Raw genomic sequence first — 19,483 nt, 5'->3', positions numbered from 1 at the left:
CTTACATTAAATGAATTTAGTCTCTTGATTAATATTCATTACATATGTTACGCACCAATCTCGTCGCACAACCTTATTTAAAGCGTAATTTCACCTAATTTATCGGGTCTTATTTTTTTGACCTGAAAATGTTTAATTTGCAAGTGTATTGGAGGACGTTGCGCGGATGAATTTTACATTGACATGATTTATTGCGCGGAAGCATGACGTGTAAATAATAGATATATAGATCATCCGCTTTTCAGGTGACACATGTCTGTATTCCCAACTCATTTCCCCACCGTCCATCGTGACTCGGGAGTATGGCCACGCCATTCTTTTCCTCGGGTTCATCTCTTGGCGTGGGAAAACCCTAGCCCTTTTCACTCATCTTCTTCGCCTTCCAATGGCTTCTAACAACCACCATCATAATCACAAAAACGACGATAATCACCTCAACGGCGACAGTTCCGTTTCTCACGTACCCAAAAAGCCCAAGCTTGGTTCCTTCATTACTGACTCCGAAATTCAATCCGAATTCGCTCATCATGACCCCGCCGTTGCACGGATTAACAACGGTAGCTTTGGTTGCTGCCCCGCTTCTGTAATTGCCGCTCAGCAAAAATGGCAGATGAAGAATCTCCGCCAGCCGGACCATTTCTATTTCAACGAGCTCAAGAAGGGGATTCTTCATTCCAGGACTGTTATCAAGGAAATTATTAATGCTGACCACGTCGATGAGATTTCTATAGTTGATAACGCCACCACGGCTGCTGCTATCGTCCTTCAGCAGACTGCCTGGGCCTTTCAAGAGGGAAAATTTCAAAAAGGGGACGCCGTTGTTATGCTTCATTACGCTTACGGTAGCGTCAAGAAGTCAATGGAGGCCTATGTTACGCGCGCCGGAGGTAAAGTTATTGAGGTTCAGCTGCCTTTTCCTGTGAATTCTAATGAGGAAATTATCAGTGAATTTAGGAGGGCGCTGGAGAGAGGAAAAACTGACGGTAGCAGGGTTAGGCTAGCTGTGATTGATCACGTCACTTCAATGCCGAGTGTGGTTATCCCTGTTAGGGACTTGGTAAAGATTTGTAGGGAAGAAGGCGTTGACCAAGTTTTCGTGGACGCAGCTCATGCTATTGGGTGTATTGATGTCGATGTGAAAGAGATCGGGGCAGACTTTTATACCACCAATTTGCACAAATGGTTCTTTTGCCCGCCTTCCGTTGCCGTTTTGTACAGTCGGAAGTCGCCTAGCTGCTCTGAATTGCATCATCCCGTGGTGTCCCATGAGTATGGTAATGGGTTGGCCACTGAAAGTGCCTGGATTGGCACAAGAGATTATAGTGCACAATTGGTGGTTCCCGAAGTTTTGGAATTTGTCAGTAGATTTGAAGGCGGTATTGAAGGAATCAAGAAGAGGAATCATGAAGCTGTTGTGGAGATGGGACGAATGTTGGCCACGGCGTGGGGAACCCATCTTGGTAGTCCTCCTGATATGTGTGCGAGCATGGTTATGGTAGGGTTACCAACTTGCTTGGGTATATCGAGCGATTCTGATGCACTGAACCTAAGAGCACATTTGAGGGATGATTTTGGCGTTGAAGTGCCTATATATTACAGGCCATCAAAAGATGGGGAAATTGGATTAGTGACTGGATATGCCCGGATTTCTCATCAAGTTTACAACAAAGCTGATGATTATTACAAGTTCAGGGATGCAATTAATCAGCTTGTGCGCAATAAGTTCACCTGTGCCCTTCTTTCTAATTGAAGAGGTGTTCTCTGAACTCATTTGGATAATACATCCGCTTTGTACGAGGTAGTTTCTTATTTATTTATTTATTTCATAATTAATATTTGTAAATATATAGTTCCGACTGGACGTAATATAATTTAGCTCTGAAATTGGCGATGGCCGAATACGAGGTGCCAACTGCCAAGTCTAATGAGGATCTCCTTGTTCTGAACGCAAATACTACTTGGATTTAGCAGATGCTGAAATCCACTGGGTCATACATGGCTTGACTTAGCATCAATTTGGGCGTTTCTTCCATTTTAAAAACTCGTAGTGATTGTGCGGAAATAAGTAACTTATATCCTAGCATTTTCCATGAACGCTTGAGAAATTACAGAACTTTAGTTATGTTGCATTCGAATTTTGTCCGTCTATACGTTTCAATTTCAGTGTTATTTAACCCTTTTTCTCATCATAGACCCTTAATTTATAGAAGCGTGACTTCTACTCATGTCTTGTTTATTTCTATTTTGTATGTGTGGTAGATCGAAATCCCCCTCCTCAGCTTCTTCCTGCCAAATATAGAGGATATATCATTTATATTATGAAAGACAAAACTGAGGTTTGAACTTCCTTTTTTTAATTTTTAATTAGATTTTTGTCATTGTTATTATCTTATCTCCCGAGTCTTGATGGAGCTTTGGTGTTCTCCAGACTCCACTCCAGTGATATGCTTACTACTTGGTATGTTTTCTTTGCATGCTCGTTTGTCAGAGAATCCCGTCGAAGTGGTTAGAAAACCGGGCTACTTTATCATGAAGTATCTATTATATTTGTCTCATCATCTTACAGTATCATTTTTTTTTTTTTTTTTTTTTTGGAGCCCAACATGTCTCTTTACTCCTTTTCCAAAATAAGGTGCATGTCCTTGCAGCGATTAGCAGATAAGATTCAACGCTAGCGAAGCGTATGTTGTCTTTTTTTTTTTTTGGTGACAGTATGTTGTCTTTTTTCAGTAACTCAGATACGTGTTTGGTTTTTCTGGTGACTGGCAGCTCGTCTTGTGTTTCCTGCTCCTTTACTTTGAACAGATCTAGTTCTATCAATTGCGTCTTTTTCATACTTATTCTTGCCATTAAAAGCAATTTTTGGTCACGCGAAAGAATAAAGAACAGGGATTTTATTCCTGGTCGCTTCAGTCAGCTACGTGTGATAGAATTTTGGACCTGCCGATTACAGGGATACTAAAGTACAAACCATGCTAAAGCAGCGAGAGGCTCTCGCCTTATTTTATGTCTAACCTGAAGACACCACTTTATTTTCTTTATTGCAATTATTTTTTTCTTGTTATTTTATTTATTATGGATTATGGATACCGTGAAGAATGACAATTTGCTTATGTGCAGTGCAGGGAAATGGGTGTAGGAATCTTTCAGATGAATAACGGCAACAATTCAGTAGGTTGCAAATGTCGGTTATGATGGTTTTGGTACCATGGAGTTTCTAAGTAGTAGAGATAGTGCTGCAAGTACGTGACTTAGCAGGGGGAGCTGAATGACCTTAGGAGTTACGTGGATGTTGATATGGCGGAGCTATCCTTGTAAACATGTATAATAAAAGATTCTTAGGTTGTTCCATGCTTGTAACATCCATTGGGCCAGTTCATGCTAACATTCACCCTAATCTCATTTTCATTTGGAATCTTCATCGTTTGAATTTTAGGAATCCGGGAAACTGACATTGCGTTCTTGGTTACGTTAGCCCGTTCACCGGCTCTGCGGAACTGCATTTGTTTACAGTCTATCATCTAGTATACAGAAGGAGTCGTGCTGGCATGGTCTTGGAGTTGGAGGACGAGTTATGGTTTGGACCATTCGTGAAAATCATGTTTGGAATGAAAACCCAGGAAAAATAATCATGTGCAAAACCCAGATTCAAAACAATATAACCAAGTAGCAAAGGTTTTTTTTTTTTTTGGCCGGAAAAGGGGGAAGGTTCTAAATTCCTATCTCGGATAAGAATACGATGGGTTGAGGTGGTGGGGAGTGCGGGTGAATTCGCAGGACGCAAAGGGCGACTTGTATGGGAATGTTTGGATTAAGCTAGAAAAAACTGGTTTTTAACCTAACTGATTTTGTAATGAAGTTAGAGTAAAAGTTAGTCATTGTAATGTGATTTATATTTGGATAAGTGTTTTTAAAAAATCAGTTGAAAAAGTTAAAAGTTGTTTGGATAATTGATAGAAAAGTTAGTTTAGTTGTAAAATGACTAAAAAGGGTATGAGTAGTATTTGAAATTTTATGTTTTTAATGTGATAATAGTTTAAAAAACACGTAAAATTATTATGATAAAATATAAATAGTTTATTTGTAAAATTATAAAATAAAAATATTTGTTACGGAAAAAAATTTGAAAACACATTATAAATAATTAATTAAATATATATAATGGATAAACATAAATATAAATTAAAATTCATTTGATCTCTAATTAAAATAAACGGAATCATATAACTAATTAGGTAGTAAGTTTTACACAATTTTTTCATAAGTCAGTTAGAAAAGTTGATCCAGATTACATTAGATAAGTCAGTTAGAAAAGGTACTTTTTTTCATAAGTCAATTAGAAAAAAAGTTCTATCCAAACAATCTTTTGAACCACGATAAGTCACAAACTTCAGTTTTATGTTTTTCCGTGTGCTTTTACTATCTGCAACGGGCAATCCAAACTAGGCCTATGGGCTTGTCAGTTGAAATTGAGGCCTACTGTCGTGGCCGAAAAGCCCAACTTTTCGTTTTGAATTTCAGCCTGAGGGCTCTACGTGATGAGCTTCCTTGTATATGCACGTGTTTCAAAATGATTGGCCCAGGCTAAAATTTGGTTTTGCCGCGCTAGGTCTTTGGTGGTCATCACCATGGGACCCTAGTTGGGGCTTCGGAATTCATCACGTCGCCAAACCCGAGGTTCGAAAACTCCGCACCTGCGTTGACGAGCCTAGCTTCCAATCCGAACCTAACCTCTGCTTCCTCCCTTTCATGCTCTTGGCATGGCGCTTCCAACAAGCGTCTCTCGCTTACAGACAGCACAAGGAGACAAAATGCATGAAATAAATACCAAGTTTAATCAGAAAATACTTCACTTGTGCACTTAGGTCCTTTTCTTTTTTATTGTTACGGATTTCCAGCAGATGGTTCGAGCTGAAAAATACCGAAGATCGAAGACGGAGACTGACCGTAAATGAGGTATTCACTGAACGTGGTATCTCTCCTTTCAAACCATTATCCGCTAATCGATTTTAAGATTCTTTGCAAACCATGCGAGCTTCATGCTTTCTTGAACCTGTTCTTAATGTCTCTTTCTTCCCTGAAATTGAGGGCGAGAGTTGATGTTGTTCTTCCCGATTCAGGTCGAACTTGGGACGTTCCCCTGGGGGAGGGGTATCTCGAAACCTGCACAGACTTTCTGAACTTGTGGTTCAAATCTTTTTGAAACTTCACAAACAGCAACTCATTAATTTTCATTTTGTCTTTCTCCTGTTTTCCACGCTCCTTCATTATTTATTGTTCGACGTTGACAAACAGACCCACGGTGGGCCGTTGGATTTTTTCGGCCAAAAAAAAAAAGAGAATATTGGATTTGGAGGTGGATATTTGGCCTGCTGTGTGCCTGTTGAAATTAGTTAATTTTTATTGGACTAAATTTCCCCCACCCCCAAAAACTATACAGTATCTGGCAGTGAAGACCGCCTCGATTTGAGTTGTTGTTTGAAACCTTTCCTTGCAAAATACTCCTCCAATCCTAATTATAAACCCAATTGACTTATTGAGGAGATTAAGGAAGTAAGTTAAGTTGGTTATTTATAATAATAAGTATTGTCATTCCTAAAATATCCTTGCTAATTAAGTATATGGCTAAAACTATCATTATTAGAAGGATTATCTTGGAAAAAATACATAAATATAAGAGACAAATGGATTGGGTCTTATAATTAGGACCAAATAAAAAGTCAAATTGGGTAATAAGGACCGGAGGAGTAGTACGATTTCCTTGCAAGTAGAGCCTCGTCCTAGCTTATTTTTCTTCTAAACTGATATATATCTTTTGTCTTGAAGTGCATTCGAATCTGATGTCCAGCTAACACATCTCCAGGCGGAACGGCGATAATATGTTTCCTATGATAGACCGGAAACTGCTGGTCTCGTGTTCGTAAAAGTGGATTCAGAGCATTTGTATATTGAATTTAAAATTTCTATTTTATTAACCATGTCAACCTTGGAGAAGCCATCGTCGTCCCAATCTTTGCCGTTGTCATCAGTAGCAGCTCGAGATATTGATCCACTGATAAAGGATTTAAATGAAAGGAAGCAGAGTTTTAGGCGCAACGTGGTGTCATTAGCTGCAGAGTTGAAGGAGGCGCGGAGCCGCCTTATATCACAAGAGCAATCATTTGCCAAAGAAACCCTAACAAGACAGGTACATAACAACTATATGATAATAATAATCTTGAAAGTTGTAAGACAATCATTTCTCCTTCTATTTTGTGGCTCACTGGGGACAAACTTTAATCTAGATATATTTTATGAATTTTTCTCGCAGGAAGCAGAGATTAAAGCCAGAAGCATGGAAGAGGAAATTGGTAGGTTGCGGAGGAGATTGGAGGAGAGAAACGAGCAACTTCAAGCTTCAGCCGCTACTGCTGAGAAGGTTTTGATTTTAATCATTTTTTTTTAACGTTTCCTCGTTTAAAAAACAATCTCATTCTAATCAGAGTTGTTCAATTTTGTTTGCACATATGAAATTTTAATACAATTCTCTATCTTATGTATTTTGTATTAACCTATTTTTGGTCATAAACGAACCGTGCATATTCGATGCTTATCTGAGCAAATATTTTTTTCATATTCCAATTTCGTTTATGGTGGAGCCCATGGGAAGAAAGGGTGACTGAATGCTTTGGTGTTATCATTATGTTGTTAACTCCCCGTTAGCCTGAATTATCTTGTAGTTTATGATATTTGCTCCTTGAAGGTGGCAAATTCTGTAGCCACATTGTCAACAGGATTAGTAAAATATTTTTAAATTAAACGGCACCCGATTGTTGCTCGTTTAACTTGTTACCTACCTTGATTTGTTTTGTTTTTTTTTTTTTTTTTTTTGCGCACATCCTCGAACAGATTTATTTGCATAACAGCTTGATCACTAGATCCGAGTGGCTTTGCCAATACTGTGCGACCAAAGTGAATGTCTTTATTATTTTACTTTTGACTTCTAACAGCCACTAAACTAAAGCCAAGGTGCAACGATTTCAAATTCTGCGGACTTTTCTACGTCCACAGCTGTACAGCATATTTCACTGTGGTGGACATTATTTATTTGTCTCTGTTTTTCTTCCCCCCCGCTCCCCCTCTTTCTTTTCCTTAGGTTCAACAGTTTGTTAGGCGTACAGGGCTACGGGCACTAGATCTGCCCCGAATCCGGAATTCCTAGCGCATTCTCAGTTTCTTGTCACATTCAACGATATACCGTGCACCTTTTTTTTTTTTTTTTTAATTAATGTAATAAAACAAAAATGAAAATTAGACGGCGGATCTAAAATTACTCTCTCTCCCTCTGGCGATCTATACGCATGAATGTATTAGGACATCTGGCATGAAGGCAGGTGAAAATTGTTGATCGAATCAAGATAGATCATGAGAGAGGCCTCAGGCACTCTGACATTTATAACTAGACTTGAAAACAATCTATTGTTAACATTAAATCCTGTCGGTGAGCGCACTCGCTTGAAATCTCTTGTAATTGTGCAGCACAACGTCATTATAGTAAAATCACAATGAATCGTGTTTATTGGTGGCAGCCCAATTAGTAACGTGCTTGTCATTTATTAACTTATCGTTTAATTTTGATGCAGTATCTAAATGAGTTAGATGATCTTAGAACACAGATCGCAGCAACTAGAGCAGCTGCTGAGGCAAGTGTCGCATCAGCTCAATCAGCAGATCTCCACTATGCAGAACTCGCCAAAGAATTATATGAGAAAAATCGTTCACTGAAAGAGCATGAGGTTTGTGTCATTTGGATGGGACAGCAAGTAGATAATCTACAGAAGGATCTTCAGGCAAGGGAATCTTCACAGAAGCAACTGAAAGATGGCATTCTGCAGATTGAACACGATATCATGGAAGCCTTTGCGAAAGCTGAAGCGAACAAGAACTGTAAATTGAGGAAAATATTAGGTGAAGTTTCTCCTAGGAACTTCGAGAAGATAAATGAGCTTCTAATTGTCAAGGATGAAGAAATAGCAAAACTTAAGGATGAAATTAAGATCATGTCTTCTTGTTCGAAGCTCAAGATTGAGGAATTAGAATCACAGGTAAATCCAGCTTCCGTCTGCCCGCGCAAGTACTCATTTATTTATTGCTTTGTTTATGTTCTTCAAGCATCATGGCTCATGTATTTATGAATATCCGGGTGTTTTAAATTACAGTTAGAGAAACAGCGGTGTGTTGATCAGGAGCTGAAGAAGAGGGTGCTGAAATTGGAATTTTGTCTGCAAGAAGCCCGTTGTCAGACGCGAAAGCTTCACAAGGTAAGATTTTCGCTCTTAGCTGCATAACATCTTTTGTTCTGCGTGATTTGCACTCTACGGTGCTGCCATTACAATTTTCAGGATTTGTTTTATGAATTGCTGTTTGAGTCAGGATATACATTGAATTATGAAAGAGTTGGTTTCATTCTCAATGAGTAAGCATATAAATGAATCCACGCCCCAGGCAAATGACACGTATGATATATGGTTTTGTGGATACAGATGGAAGAGAGACGGGACAAAGCTATAAAAGATCTGAGAGATCAGTTAGAAGCAAAACAACGAAGTGAAGTGTGTGCAGAAAAGCAAAACCAAAATTTCTGGGATTGCTCTGGATTCAAAATCGTGGCCTCCATGTCCATGCTGATCTTGGTGGTGTTCTCGAAGCGGTGATTGGGCCCTCAATGTCCTTTCCGTTGTGAAGTAGTTCAAGATGCTAGGAAAGTCCAGGGAAGTATGAGAAACCATTTTGCTGGTAGAAACTAGGAAAGGAATACTGTTTAGATATACAATAGTTTAGCTGATTAGCTTCAGCTAACGCCTTTAAGATTCTAGTGTAAAATTACAACCAAGTCTGATTAGCTGTGCTTGTGCCGTCACTCTATGTCTTTTTGCGCATTCTCTGGGATGAGTCATGCACTTCATAAACGTCAGCTGTTTCTGATAATTTGGGTCTTGTCTTCTGTCTTTCTCAGTAAGCGTTCACAATTAGCAACCAACGCTGAAGTGATAAGGTGCTTCTGTGGAGGACCCTCGATTTGGTATCTCGGACAGGAACAGACTGATTTGCCAACAAGATACGAGAGTGCGTGGTTATACGCTTCAATCCTACGACTACCGAATATGTGACATGCCCGTTCGAAACAGAACTCGCTTATTTGATAATTGGAGCAGATTGGGTTTTCAAGCATATGGGCGGACAATAGTGTGATATGAATGTCAATCTCCCATTTATGCAAATGAATTTGAAGTAGGTCTGTCACCATTACACCTCACACTAATGACTAATATACTATAGCTCTTGCAAACGATGTACATTACCACAACCCGTGCAGCAACATAACAGCCCAGAAGCCAGAAACCGCAATTTACTTAAATTCTACTACTAGTACACTCACCCAAGTCATAATAATAGAGCTACTGGTCGTCCTCTTCTAAGTGCGCATGTTGAGGTTCGCAGTGACCAACCATATCAGCAGAACCGTGAGGGCAACAAAAGGTCTGACACCACTTGAATGCGACCAGGAAGTGGAAGGTGGGCTTTGCGACCCGACAAGTGGCATATATCCTGACGTCGGATTGCTCGAAGTCAACGGCGCCGATGATGTCGGGCGACCATAACTGCAAACAGTGATAACACGCACACGCTAACGTTAGCATCCATTGAGGCTTAATGGTCAACATTGGAGAATTGGTGAAACCATGTCACTTTTAACTCACCCAAGAGTACCTCCTCCTGATGATGACGGTGTTGTTGGAGTTGGAGATTTCGTCGGTGATGATGACGACGACGACGACGACGCAGATGTTGGCGGCGGCGACGAAGAAGATGACGACGGAGTTGTTGGGGATGATGGTGTCGGAGTTGTTGGCGACGACAACGACGACGAAGACGCTGGGTAAACGCAAGAGCCCGTGCCTATTTCAGGGGAAAAATGTAGTGTACTCAGTAGGGTGAATCACACACGAGACAAGTAATTATGTGGCTAAAATAACAAGATCAAGCTTACTAGGGTTGGTGGTAACTAAGGTGGCGGTGCCTCCGAAGTCACAACTGGTCGGAGCGGGGTTCTTTTGGTAGTAGGCGTTGAAGGCAAAAGATGCGTGGTTCTGCAGAGTGTCGGGATTGTAACAACTCCCTCCCTGCTGGATCTGAGAGCAGTCGATACCTCCCATTCCACAAGCATAGTCAAGCGCGGATTGAAGAACAGATTGTGAAACTCCAGATTTAGCCACACACCACTTCTGCCCAGAAACGGCAGGAGCAGCATTAGTGGCGGATGGAGGTGGTGGTTGAGAATTTGTGACCGGGACACCGGTCGACGACGGAGACGGAGGAGGATAAGCCGCAACCGGTACGGGGGAATTCGAGGAAGGTACAGTGACAGGCACTGCAGATGGATTGGTGGGGTAGACAGTGACAGGATTGCTGGAGGGCACAGTGATGACGGTGGTGTCACCTAAAGTTCTTCTGGGGAGGATCTTGCCGATGATCGGAATGTGAGAGAGGACGATATTGGCGACAGGTGGGGCGGAAGAGTAGCGATCGGAGAAGATGAGCAGCATGAATCCTGAAAAGAATACGAAAGGGGAGTAAGCAGAGAATAAAAGAGTGACAAGTAAAGAAGAGGGCGTGAAGAGTAAAGGACTCACCGGAACAGTAGAGAAGGAGGAGGAAGAAAGAAAGAGGAGGTTTGGCCATTGTGATGTGGAGAAGGGGAGGGAGAGCGGAGGTTTAGATTTCAGAGGGAAGGGGGAATGGGGAATTAAAAAGACAGAAGGGGCAGAGTGAGAGGGGGAAGATGGAGAGGGAAAAGCGGAAAAGTGTCGCATGAAAGAGGATTGTGAGGATAAAGAAAAACATATTACTTTGTCCTTAAGGATCACGCCCTTGGAATTCTTGTCGTCTCCTGTAATTCGTCCTCTTTTCTTTTAATTATCTTCTTTTTAAGCCCCTCAATTCATATTTTATTTCCTTCTTTGGCGAGTCCCTAGTCCCTACCCGGTTCATCGCGCGGGCATCATCTCGCCGCTTATTGCTGTGGTGACATTTGGATTATTACGGCTGATTTTAAAAGGGTTCAGCTTCCTTTTTGGCGATGGCCACTGAAAGCGGTGCTCCTACTGCTGTGCTCTCTCTGCGTTGCATGTTACCCCGCATTTTCTTATACCTGGCTGAAAAGTATTAAATATACCGATCCTTGTCAATATTTTTAGGAAAAAGAAAAATTCCTGTGCCATCGTGTCGGCTAGCTTTTTAACCATGCACAGTTTTTCGAGTGAGGATGAACTAACGTATCTGGATGACGACTACCTTTTTACTGTTTTTTTTTTTTTGCCATCACCTTTTTATTGGTTAGAGGAAATGAATTTCCCTGTGTTGCTATCAAATTAGATCCAGCCATTACAGTGCCTGTTTCGTGGGGGCATTTGATGGACAAAACAGAAATTTATAAATATGATAAGATTTGTGACAAATTTTAGCTAATCTGACTTATGAATTAAACGTTGTTTTTTAAAACTTACATATGGTTTATGCAAAAACAATTTTTTACAATTAAAAGACATTTTTGCTATTATGTTTATGCTATTGTTACACTTTTTTTTAATATATTTTTTGTGATTCCCAATAAGTTTTTAGTATTTATTTTTAATTTTTTTAAGTACAAATAATTTTTAACAGTTTTTATAATATTTTTAATTTTTAATATTATTTTTATTTTATATGAATTGTGTAATATTATTTGCTTTGAAAATTTTGACATTTCTAATTTAAATATATTTTATTCATTAAATATAACTTCATCCTATTATGATAATTTAAAATTATTATATTTTGTTAATTCATATTTTTAATTTTTTTATTATTTAATAAGATTATTCTGTAAACTAAATTTACTTATTCAATCACAATTCAAATAATTTTTCTAATTTACAAATTAATTTTATAAAAATCAATCTAAATATAAATTATGTTACCTAATCTTATTTTTATTATTCAATCTAATTTTTTAAAAAATGAAATTAAAAATAAATTATTTTTTTCACTGCGAATTTGAAAGACGGATGGTCCTAATGAATATATCCTGTTGAAGGTTTGTGATTTTTCTAACAATTATTGGTGCAAGGAAATGGGCGAGGCCTTAATGGCTATATCGCCTACACACACACATCACGTAAAAAGACCCAGATTTGAAGAATATGTCATATGGGGGTGGGATTATCTTCTTTTTTCATTTTTCCTCTATGAAGAATATCCAGCATCACGTAGGAGATCGGAGGAGGAGAGAAGACAGCCCATGTGGGTTTCAAGTCAATCAAATCAGTGTGGGCCCACCACAAAAGCAAAGGCAGCAATTAAAGAGATCATTTATGAGTCACAGGCAACGTGTAAAAGCGAGATCCCACTACTAAAGTGCTCCCACCCGCACACGATCCTTCCTACTTCCTGCCTACGTTGAGCTTTCACCATACCCCTTGCCTTTACTGTAAATTTATTAGCGGGCGCATAGCTTTATAGCTGTAGTTTAGCCTACCAAATTAAAATCAATGCTCTTCGACATTTATACCTTTAATCCGCCCTTTCTTAACTGCAATACATTTGTGCGGTTCAGTTGCGTCTTTCTTGACTAAGAATACGCGTAGTGGTGAACTGTCTTGATTTATGACAGATCCTACGACACAGATACAGAGTTCCCACTTTTTCAATTCGGGAAACAAATGGCGATTTATGTTGCGCGTACACTTCTGCTTGGACCAAAGGAGCAAGATCATGAAGACACATTGCTGTATAATTAATTCAGGTCTATAGAAAAAAAAGGTGATATGATTCGACATGCTAGCTACTTCACTCATGAGAAACACTCAGATAACGCTGCGTACTCCCACACTCAAACTACACAAAGAAAAGAAAGTTTGCTGTGCTCACAAACTAGAAGCCCTGGCGACATAAGAATAGGAACAAACATACGGAATGCCGATAGTGTCAAATTCACTCGCGCGCACACGAACAAGCTGACAGAACATGAAAATAAGCAGTGACCAGTTTGAGGTGGCTTGGCTGGCTTGTTTATACGTGCGGTGGGGATCCCACTCCCACGCCTGGGTTAGCGGGAAGGATTGGGGTACAGCTTCCTGGGAAAGTGCAGAAGAATCCGGCAAAGCCGCCGGGGCTCGGAAACGTCCCCCCGCCTGTCCCCGTGCCTCCTCCCAAGAAGCTCTGCGGCTCCTGAACCTTCAGCTTCCGTCCTCCCTCAACCTCCGAAGCAAGCACCACCATCACCATCATAGCTAGCGCCACCAGCACCTTAAGCTTGCTCACTCTCTGCATATTTCTCAGCCTTCTTCAGTTCTTCTTCTCTCTGTTTTTGAAAATGCCATTCCCCTCCTTCCCAATTTATATTAACCTTTAAGCCTTGAGTTCAAGGATTAAGTGATATTGGTAGGGAATTTAAGACTGCCCCAACTACCCAGGAGGAACGGTCATGGGGCCCTTAAAATCTTCGGACGACGCTGACACACCCATTAAATTACGTTTCCAAGTAATTGTTTAGATGGTTACTAACATCTTCATCTACCTGACTGTACTATCTTTCTATAACAAGGCTTGGGAAAGCTAGCAGCTCTGCTATATGTCTCGCCTAGCTGCCCTTGTCACAGTCCTATGATGCGTTTGATTTTCTGTAGAGCTACAGCTCTGAATCAATTTAAACTCGGATCCATTTATGTATAAGCGCATGCTAATACCTGCGTACGCAATTATTTCTTCCTTCATCCCATCATTTGTTTAGTTTGCCGATATTTTTTTTTTTTTTTGGTGAAGGAGGGTAAAACCCAAGAAGTTACATATTTACTCTACGCATGACACCTATTCCTGAACAATCATCTTGGAGCATCTGACATACTTCCAGAGGTGGCGAGGACCATATCTTCCTCCTGTCACTTTGTTGAGCACTCAGGTGGGCCATTTTATCCGCAACCTATATCCATGTTTCACCTGCACTTGCCACGTCTTTTCCAGCATCATCTTGATCCTTGTGAATATTTGCACATTTCCAATTACCGGGTCATTAAATAGCACAGCTCGAGTGATCTGTATAGCATCCGTCTCTACCTCAACTCTTTTGAACCCCATATCCCAGCATAATAGTAAACCTTCGAGGACTGCCCATGCTTCGGCTTCCAGAGAGCTGCAATTATTTAATCTAACTGAAAATCCACTTAGCCATTCTCCACAGTCTCCCCTTATAACTCCTCCGCAACCTGCTATTCCATCGCACGACACCCTCCCATCCACATTTAGTTTGCACCACCCAGATTGTGGTGCCTTCCAGGTGACTATCACCATGGTGCTTCTTGTCCCCTCCAAGCTGTTACCATCCCATTTTTGCTGATAATTGTTGATATAGGTTCGAAGAACTTCTGCTGCAGAGCAAGTCCCAAATTGAATTACAAACACCTGATTTCTGAGGACTTTAGGGTTTTATTTCTGGCATGGGCTCAAAATGTAGTTTCATGCATGTTTATAGGTGGCCCAGCAACGGATTCTACCGTCTTCAAAATCAATTCAGCAGTGTTACATATGGTTTTGTCAGAAAAGCATAATATTACAGTTATATTATTTGCCGACAAAAAACAACGTCAGGTCCCGTAGCTCAGTTGGTTAGAGCGTTGGTCTTATGAGCCGAAGGTCGCGGGTTCGAGCCCCGCCGGGACCAGTGTTTTTTGGCACGCGTGAAATGCTAAGCTCCGACCCACGATAATGATGCTCTTATGATTCTGAATTATAATTAAAATATTAAAAAAGCGCTGTATTTGTTGACGTTTTGTTTTCCGTTTCATTGCGTGAGTACTCCTTTCGAAGAAGCAAGTGAAGCAACAAAGCCGCAGGAAAAAGTTTCATCGTCACATGAATAATGGCATTCAAATGCATGATAATAACGTTGTCGGTGACGGTAACTAATAAAATTGAATTACCGGAAAAACCAATCATAGACGGCATCATAATTATGAGTTCAACTCATTTTAATGAAATATGTGATGAAAAACTTGAAGAAGTGGATTTTTATGGCCTCAAGAATCAAGATTGAGTGTTTTTTGTTTTTTTTCCTTTTTTGGCCAACATCTTGATCATGTTGCTTAAGAATGCTGCGCAATATGCAACAAGCTGAATCCTTAATCATAGATTTATGTTCTCGCTGCATTGTTAATCAAACGGCTAGTTCAGAGCAAAATTTTCACTTCAGGAAAAGGCTCAACTAAATTTTCAGTTCGAATTTCATTATCAACTAATCATAATCTAAATATGAAACCTGAACTCCTCGCAGGCTGGTCCTTGATAGAAAACCACATGGATATTGACACACTTTAAAAATGTCATCAACTAAAATTACAGTTTTCACAAATTTCTCTCGGAAAAAGATGCGATGACAATTCATGTTCCCATGGCCATGAAGGCACATAAAAACACAACAGTTAAATCACACGAGGGGGTAAATATAAGAACAATTTGAGCATCTACCCCTATTTCGCTTCACCGAGTTTATGATTTTTTATTTTTTTTTAAATGCCAACAGCTTCACCGAGTTTATGAAAACTACCCCAAGTTGGGATGAAAATAAAACACATAATGGGGCAAATGATTGCGGCTTTATGCTTCAGACATGATGCAATCAATGGCCTGTTTGCAGATGATGGTCATCGTGGCCTCCGGCCCGTAAACCTGAAACCACCACATCATCACAATCTCATTACAGTCGTAATTAATGGTTTTGGACCCTCAATAAAAAAATAGATAAAAGACGTCATTTGGAGGAGAAATCTCGACAACTTTAGAGTTTCCGTTTTATCATCATAGAGGCTTTAATACCAAAGCACTGGGTAATAGTTCCAAGGTTCCAAGATAACATTTAGGATCCCTTTTTGAGCACAAATCAGCAGTCCACAGAAGATGAGGCAAATGTTAGTTTCAGACATAACTAGAAATTACTACGCAGCGAATTCCGCCCATGAATGGTAAGCAGATGAGGATAAAGACAGCACACTTAAACGCAAATGTTACCAACAAAGATGGTCGTTACCTGAATTGGCACCCCCAGTTCCTCACCCAGGGCGCGCATCTTTGCCAAACCAATCTGATAGTTTGGACCACCTCTTCTAACATAAATGTTCATTCTTGCTGCTTTAAGCTTTGACTCCTGAAGGAGGATGGGGGAAATCAATTAATGGTAAACAACCTAACTTCAAGAAGTGAGATAAGGATACATCTAATTAAAACATGCCTTCTCTTTCAGGGCTCGAATGATCCCACTGAATGTGGCAGCAACATCTGTGAAGTTTGCAATGCCACCTCCAATAAGAAGGGCTCTCTTACGACCATCAGGATCTGCAGTAGCACACTGCAGTAAAAAGCACAATATTCACACAAATTATTCACACAAAATATAATTTGATGAAGTCACTAACTAGGACAAAATACTGAAACTTAAGTTAAAAGGAAACGAATCAAATTGCTTTACATCAATCACGACTCTTGCATACTGCAGCACCTCCTCCTCATTTGGAGCTCCACTATACTCAGCATAGTTGCCAAGCTCTGATGCATAACCTAAATCTCCAACCTAGCAAACAGAAGGTAAATTAAGTCACCACAATAACTACTGACCTTCCAATAACCATTGTCTGGTTCCTTGGCTTTAGGATATATTAGGATAAGTCCATCAACTTGGCAACTTACAGTATCGGCATAAATAACACTTGCACCTCCTCCAGCTACCATTGTCCAAATACGTCCTTTTGGGTTCAATACAGTAAATTTCAAGGAAGCACTTGTCTGCAGTATGGAAATGAAAGTATATTATACCAATATTGAAGGCGGAGGAAGCCTGGAGAACTGCATCCCAGATTAATCAGAATTATGATAGGAAAAAAAAACCTTCAAATTCTAATGACATGTTTTAAGTTCTTAAGATTTGCCCCAACTCTGACTGTTCAAAAGCACACAGTATGATACATACTTCTGGAGACGATGTCCTAATACAGCTAATGACATATAAAATACACTAATAAATAGAAAAGATATAACTTCTTAATCAATTGCACCAGTGGCTCAGGCCCAAAAAAAAAAAAAAAAAGCTGCATTAGAATTAGAGGTTAGTGGACAACGATGTTACGCTCTCATACTTTTTACATTAGTAAGATCATGAAAGGTCAATCGAATAACCATATATATTGTAAGGAAATCGTCAAATGAAAAAAGCCTAGTTGCAAGGCTATCTCGTGCAAGAAAGAGATTGCATATACTGATATAACGTTAACTAAGTAGATAAAAGTGAAAACAACCTTTTCGTCCAGGGAATGAATGAAACTTTCTGCAGGGCTCAGAACTCTTCCAAAAGGCAATGGGAACTCTAAATTACCCCACCTGAATGCATGACATTGTAGTAACAGGATAAAAGTCAGGTATATGCATATACAGCACAATCTTCAGGTTGAACATTCTTAGCGTCTATATCAAAAAAGTATACTTCTTGAAGTTCTTGAACGCAGCAGTATCATCCAATTCACCTCTCATATCCAATGGATATGGCTTCTCATCCAGCAGTGTAAAGGGATTCATCTCTAGGAAACTGAAATCCAGATCTACAAAGGAAATGGGGAGAAGATTAAACCTGAAGATCATTTGCATAAAAACATGTGTCATAGAAGTATTTATTAATGAGCAAAACAACATGTAAAGGAATCACGTCTTTCATGAAAGTGATTAGTCATGTTTATTCCTACAGATTATAACTAGGAAAAGAACGATATTCACAAGTCTCTTAACTAGCCCTGCATGATTTGTCAAGATAACTGACTAAATGTTAAATATAAAAAGGTCTTAGACCCTGCTCTTTTTCCGGGGGTCATGTTATGCCCAGTGACAGAACACAATAGTTTCCACAGAATTAAATTCATACCTTGAAAGACAGAAAATACACCCATTATGAAATCACCAATTTTTCCCCGGACCTGAGAAATCACCGGCAGAATAAGCAATTTCGAGATGACAAGTCAAGCAATGTAGGATAAAAAATGACAACACCAACAAGATTTAGACTATAGGTGCAGCAGACTGAAATCTCTGATAAAAGATAGTAGTGTCTAGCACCAACAGGCATTACAATCATCCCTGTTATCAGGCAGTGAATTGTGAACCTTTCACCGGTTTCTTTGTTTGTAAGAGGGAAATTGGTACAAATATCAGAAAAGAACATCGACACTCACCTCCAGAGGAAGCGTAGCTATCAGAGGAGCACATGCCTCGAGTGTCAAAGGTTTCTCTGCCGGAAGGAATATAGTCTTAACCTGCATGAGATAGCAGTAATAAATATGTCAGCCTAATGAAGATGCATTTGTAGAATGGTAGCACAAATATGAGTGAAAATACTGGCACCGCCAATGAAACAACTTCACACACACACACCTTATCCCAATTCGCTTCAATCTCGATGCCTCCGAATTCTGAGAAGCTGATGGTGCAGCCCAGCCTTTCAGAGACAATTGATAGGTAATACTCTTGGTCGTGAGGAACAAATGGTTCGACGATAAATGTGGTTATAGGTGCCTTGCAGCCACCGATTTCAACCTAACGATTGTCCAATACAAAATTCAGGCAGACGAAATAAAAGAACCAACAATCAAGACTTCCCGCGATATTCGTTTCAGCAATAACCTCAACACCAAGGCGAGCTTTAACAAATTCTACCACTTGGGCAACATCTAGATTCAGAGCCACGAAGCCACTCTTCCCCCGCTTGCCGAACAACATATCGGGCTTCACAACCAATTTTGTGGATGAAAGCCATGGTTGTTGATTAGTCAGCTCAGCAAAGTCTGTCGATTGCGTCACCTGGATTACAACGTGGTTTAGTACAGAGCAGATAAGGGATGAACTCAAGACAGAGAACTTTCGAGTGACCATATAACTCTCGCCAAATAAATCAAAGGCTAACAGTTTTCTTTTACATGCAAATAGGTGATGACGTGTTAATTAAAGCAGTCAGGAACAGAGAAGTCTGAGGAGTTCAGACTGCGATGTTAAAAAGCGGGAAAAGTTGGTGATTATGCAGACCTGAGCGCAGCGGATATTAAGATCAATGGCTGCGACTCTCTTGAGGTGCTCTTTGAGGAGCCTCTTAGAGTCGTACTCTCTGATCTTCTTCCTGGCCATTGCACGACAGCCGATGAGGTTGAGCAACGATTCGAAAGGATAAAATGAGGAGGGGACGAATGACAGAACGGGAGAGGTTGGGAGGGATGGCGACGGGGACGGAGGTGACGGCCTTTGTTCTATTAGGTGACGTTGGAACCGATAAAGAGCATTCGACGGCGGTGGTTCCTGGCTGCAGCCGCGGAGGTTGGTGCCTGTCTTACGTGTCTTGCCAATATTCAATCTCAATCCAAATTCATTCCCCTTGCTTCCG

The 19,483-nt window shown here is 40.2% G+C and overlaps 4 protein-coding genes and 1 non-coding gene across 12 annotated transcripts; 3 read left to right on the top strand and 2 right to left on the bottom strand.

Annotated features, from left to right (window-relative positions):
- Nucleotides 1-269: 269 nt before the first annotated feature.
- On the top strand, nucleotides 270-3,439 carry LOC114747341 (probable L-cysteine desulfhydrase, chloroplastic). 7 transcript variants are annotated; one of them, XR_003740376.1, is made up of 4 exons: nucleotides 270-1,798; nucleotides 2,260-2,336; nucleotides 2,489-2,681; nucleotides 3,121-3,439. XR_003740376.1 is itself a non-coding variant. In XM_028935663.1 (2 exons), exon 1 carries the CDS (start codon nucleotides 386-388, stop codon nucleotides 1,748-1,750), a length of 1,365 nt encoding a protein of 454 aa, XP_028791496.1. In that variant the 5' UTR covers nucleotides 270-385; the 3' UTR covers nucleotides 1,751-1,798; nucleotides 3,126-3,439. The 7 variants fall into 7 exon arrangements, 2 of the variants coding, with proteins under 2 accessions (XP_028791496.1, XP_028791495.1); XR_003740375.1 differs by having other exon boundaries at nucleotides 2,429-2,681; XR_003740378.1 differs by lacking the exon at nucleotides 2,489-2,681 and having other exon boundaries at nucleotides 3,126-3,439.
- Nucleotides 3,440-5,757: 2,318 nt separating this feature from the next.
- Nucleotides 5,758-8,731, top strand: LOC114747344 (nuclear envelope-associated protein 2). The gene is made up of 5 exons (XM_028935667.1): nucleotides 5,758-6,187; nucleotides 6,311-6,418; nucleotides 7,623-8,084; nucleotides 8,199-8,300; nucleotides 8,523-8,731. Exons 1-5 carry the CDS (start codon nucleotides 5,978-5,980, stop codon nucleotides 8,691-8,693), a joined length of 1,053 nt encoding a protein of 350 aa, XP_028791500.1. The 5' UTR covers nucleotides 5,758-5,977; the 3' UTR covers nucleotides 8,694-8,731.
- Nucleotides 8,732-9,228: 497 nt separating this feature from the next.
- Nucleotides 9,229-10,960, bottom strand: LOC114747345 (PLASMODESMATA CALLOSE-BINDING PROTEIN 4). The gene is made up of 4 exons (XM_028935668.1): nucleotides 10,674-10,960; nucleotides 10,031-10,591; nucleotides 9,741-9,939; nucleotides 9,229-9,641 (listed from the first exon to the last, which is right to left on the bottom strand). The coding sequence occupies exons 1-4, from the start codon at nucleotides 10,720-10,722 to the stop codon at nucleotides 9,455-9,457; spliced, it is 996 nt and encodes a 331-aa protein (XP_028791501.1). The 5' UTR covers nucleotides 10,723-10,960; the 3' UTR covers nucleotides 9,229-9,454.
- A 3,703-nt stretch (nucleotides 10,961-14,663) lies between these two features.
- Nucleotides 14,664-14,737, top strand: TRNAI-UAU (transfer RNA isoleucine (anticodon UAU)). Its single transcript has one exon. It is a non-coding gene; the product is annotated as a tRNA-Ile (tRNA).
- A 582-nt stretch (nucleotides 14,738-15,319) lies between these two features.
- Nucleotides 15,320-19,474, bottom strand: LOC114747342 (ATP-citrate synthase alpha chain protein 3). Of its 2 annotated transcripts, none has more exons than XM_028935665.1 (12): nucleotides 19,132-19,474; nucleotides 18,733-18,987; nucleotides 18,484-18,645; nucleotides 18,285-18,365; nucleotides 17,978-18,029; nucleotides 17,546-17,660; nucleotides 17,361-17,442; nucleotides 16,756-16,851; nucleotides 16,538-16,639; nucleotides 16,301-16,417; nucleotides 16,100-16,216; nucleotides 15,320-15,741 (listed from the first exon to the last, which is right to left on the bottom strand). In XM_028935665.1, the coding sequence occupies exons 1-12, from the start codon at nucleotides 19,228-19,230 to the stop codon at nucleotides 15,670-15,672; spliced, it is 1,350 nt and encodes a 449-aa protein (XP_028791498.1). In that variant the 5' UTR covers nucleotides 19,231-19,474; the 3' UTR covers nucleotides 15,320-15,669. The 2 variants fall into 2 exon arrangements, with proteins under 2 accessions (XP_028791498.1, XP_028791497.1); XM_028935664.1 differs by having other exon boundaries at nucleotides 18,733-18,909.
- Between the last annotated feature and the right edge of the window lie 9 nt (nucleotides 19,475-19,483).

The sequence above is a fragment of the Neltuma alba genome, unplaced genomic scaffold, assembly GCF_004799145.2.
Source record: "Neltuma alba isolate B1F8T4 unplaced genomic scaffold, ASM479914v2 tig00005275_pilon, whole genome shotgun sequence".
In the NCBI taxonomy this organism is placed as follows: Eukaryota; Viridiplantae; Streptophyta; class Magnoliopsida; order Fabales; family Fabaceae; genus Neltuma; species Neltuma alba.
This window is presented reverse-complemented; position numbering and strand designations above follow the sequence as displayed.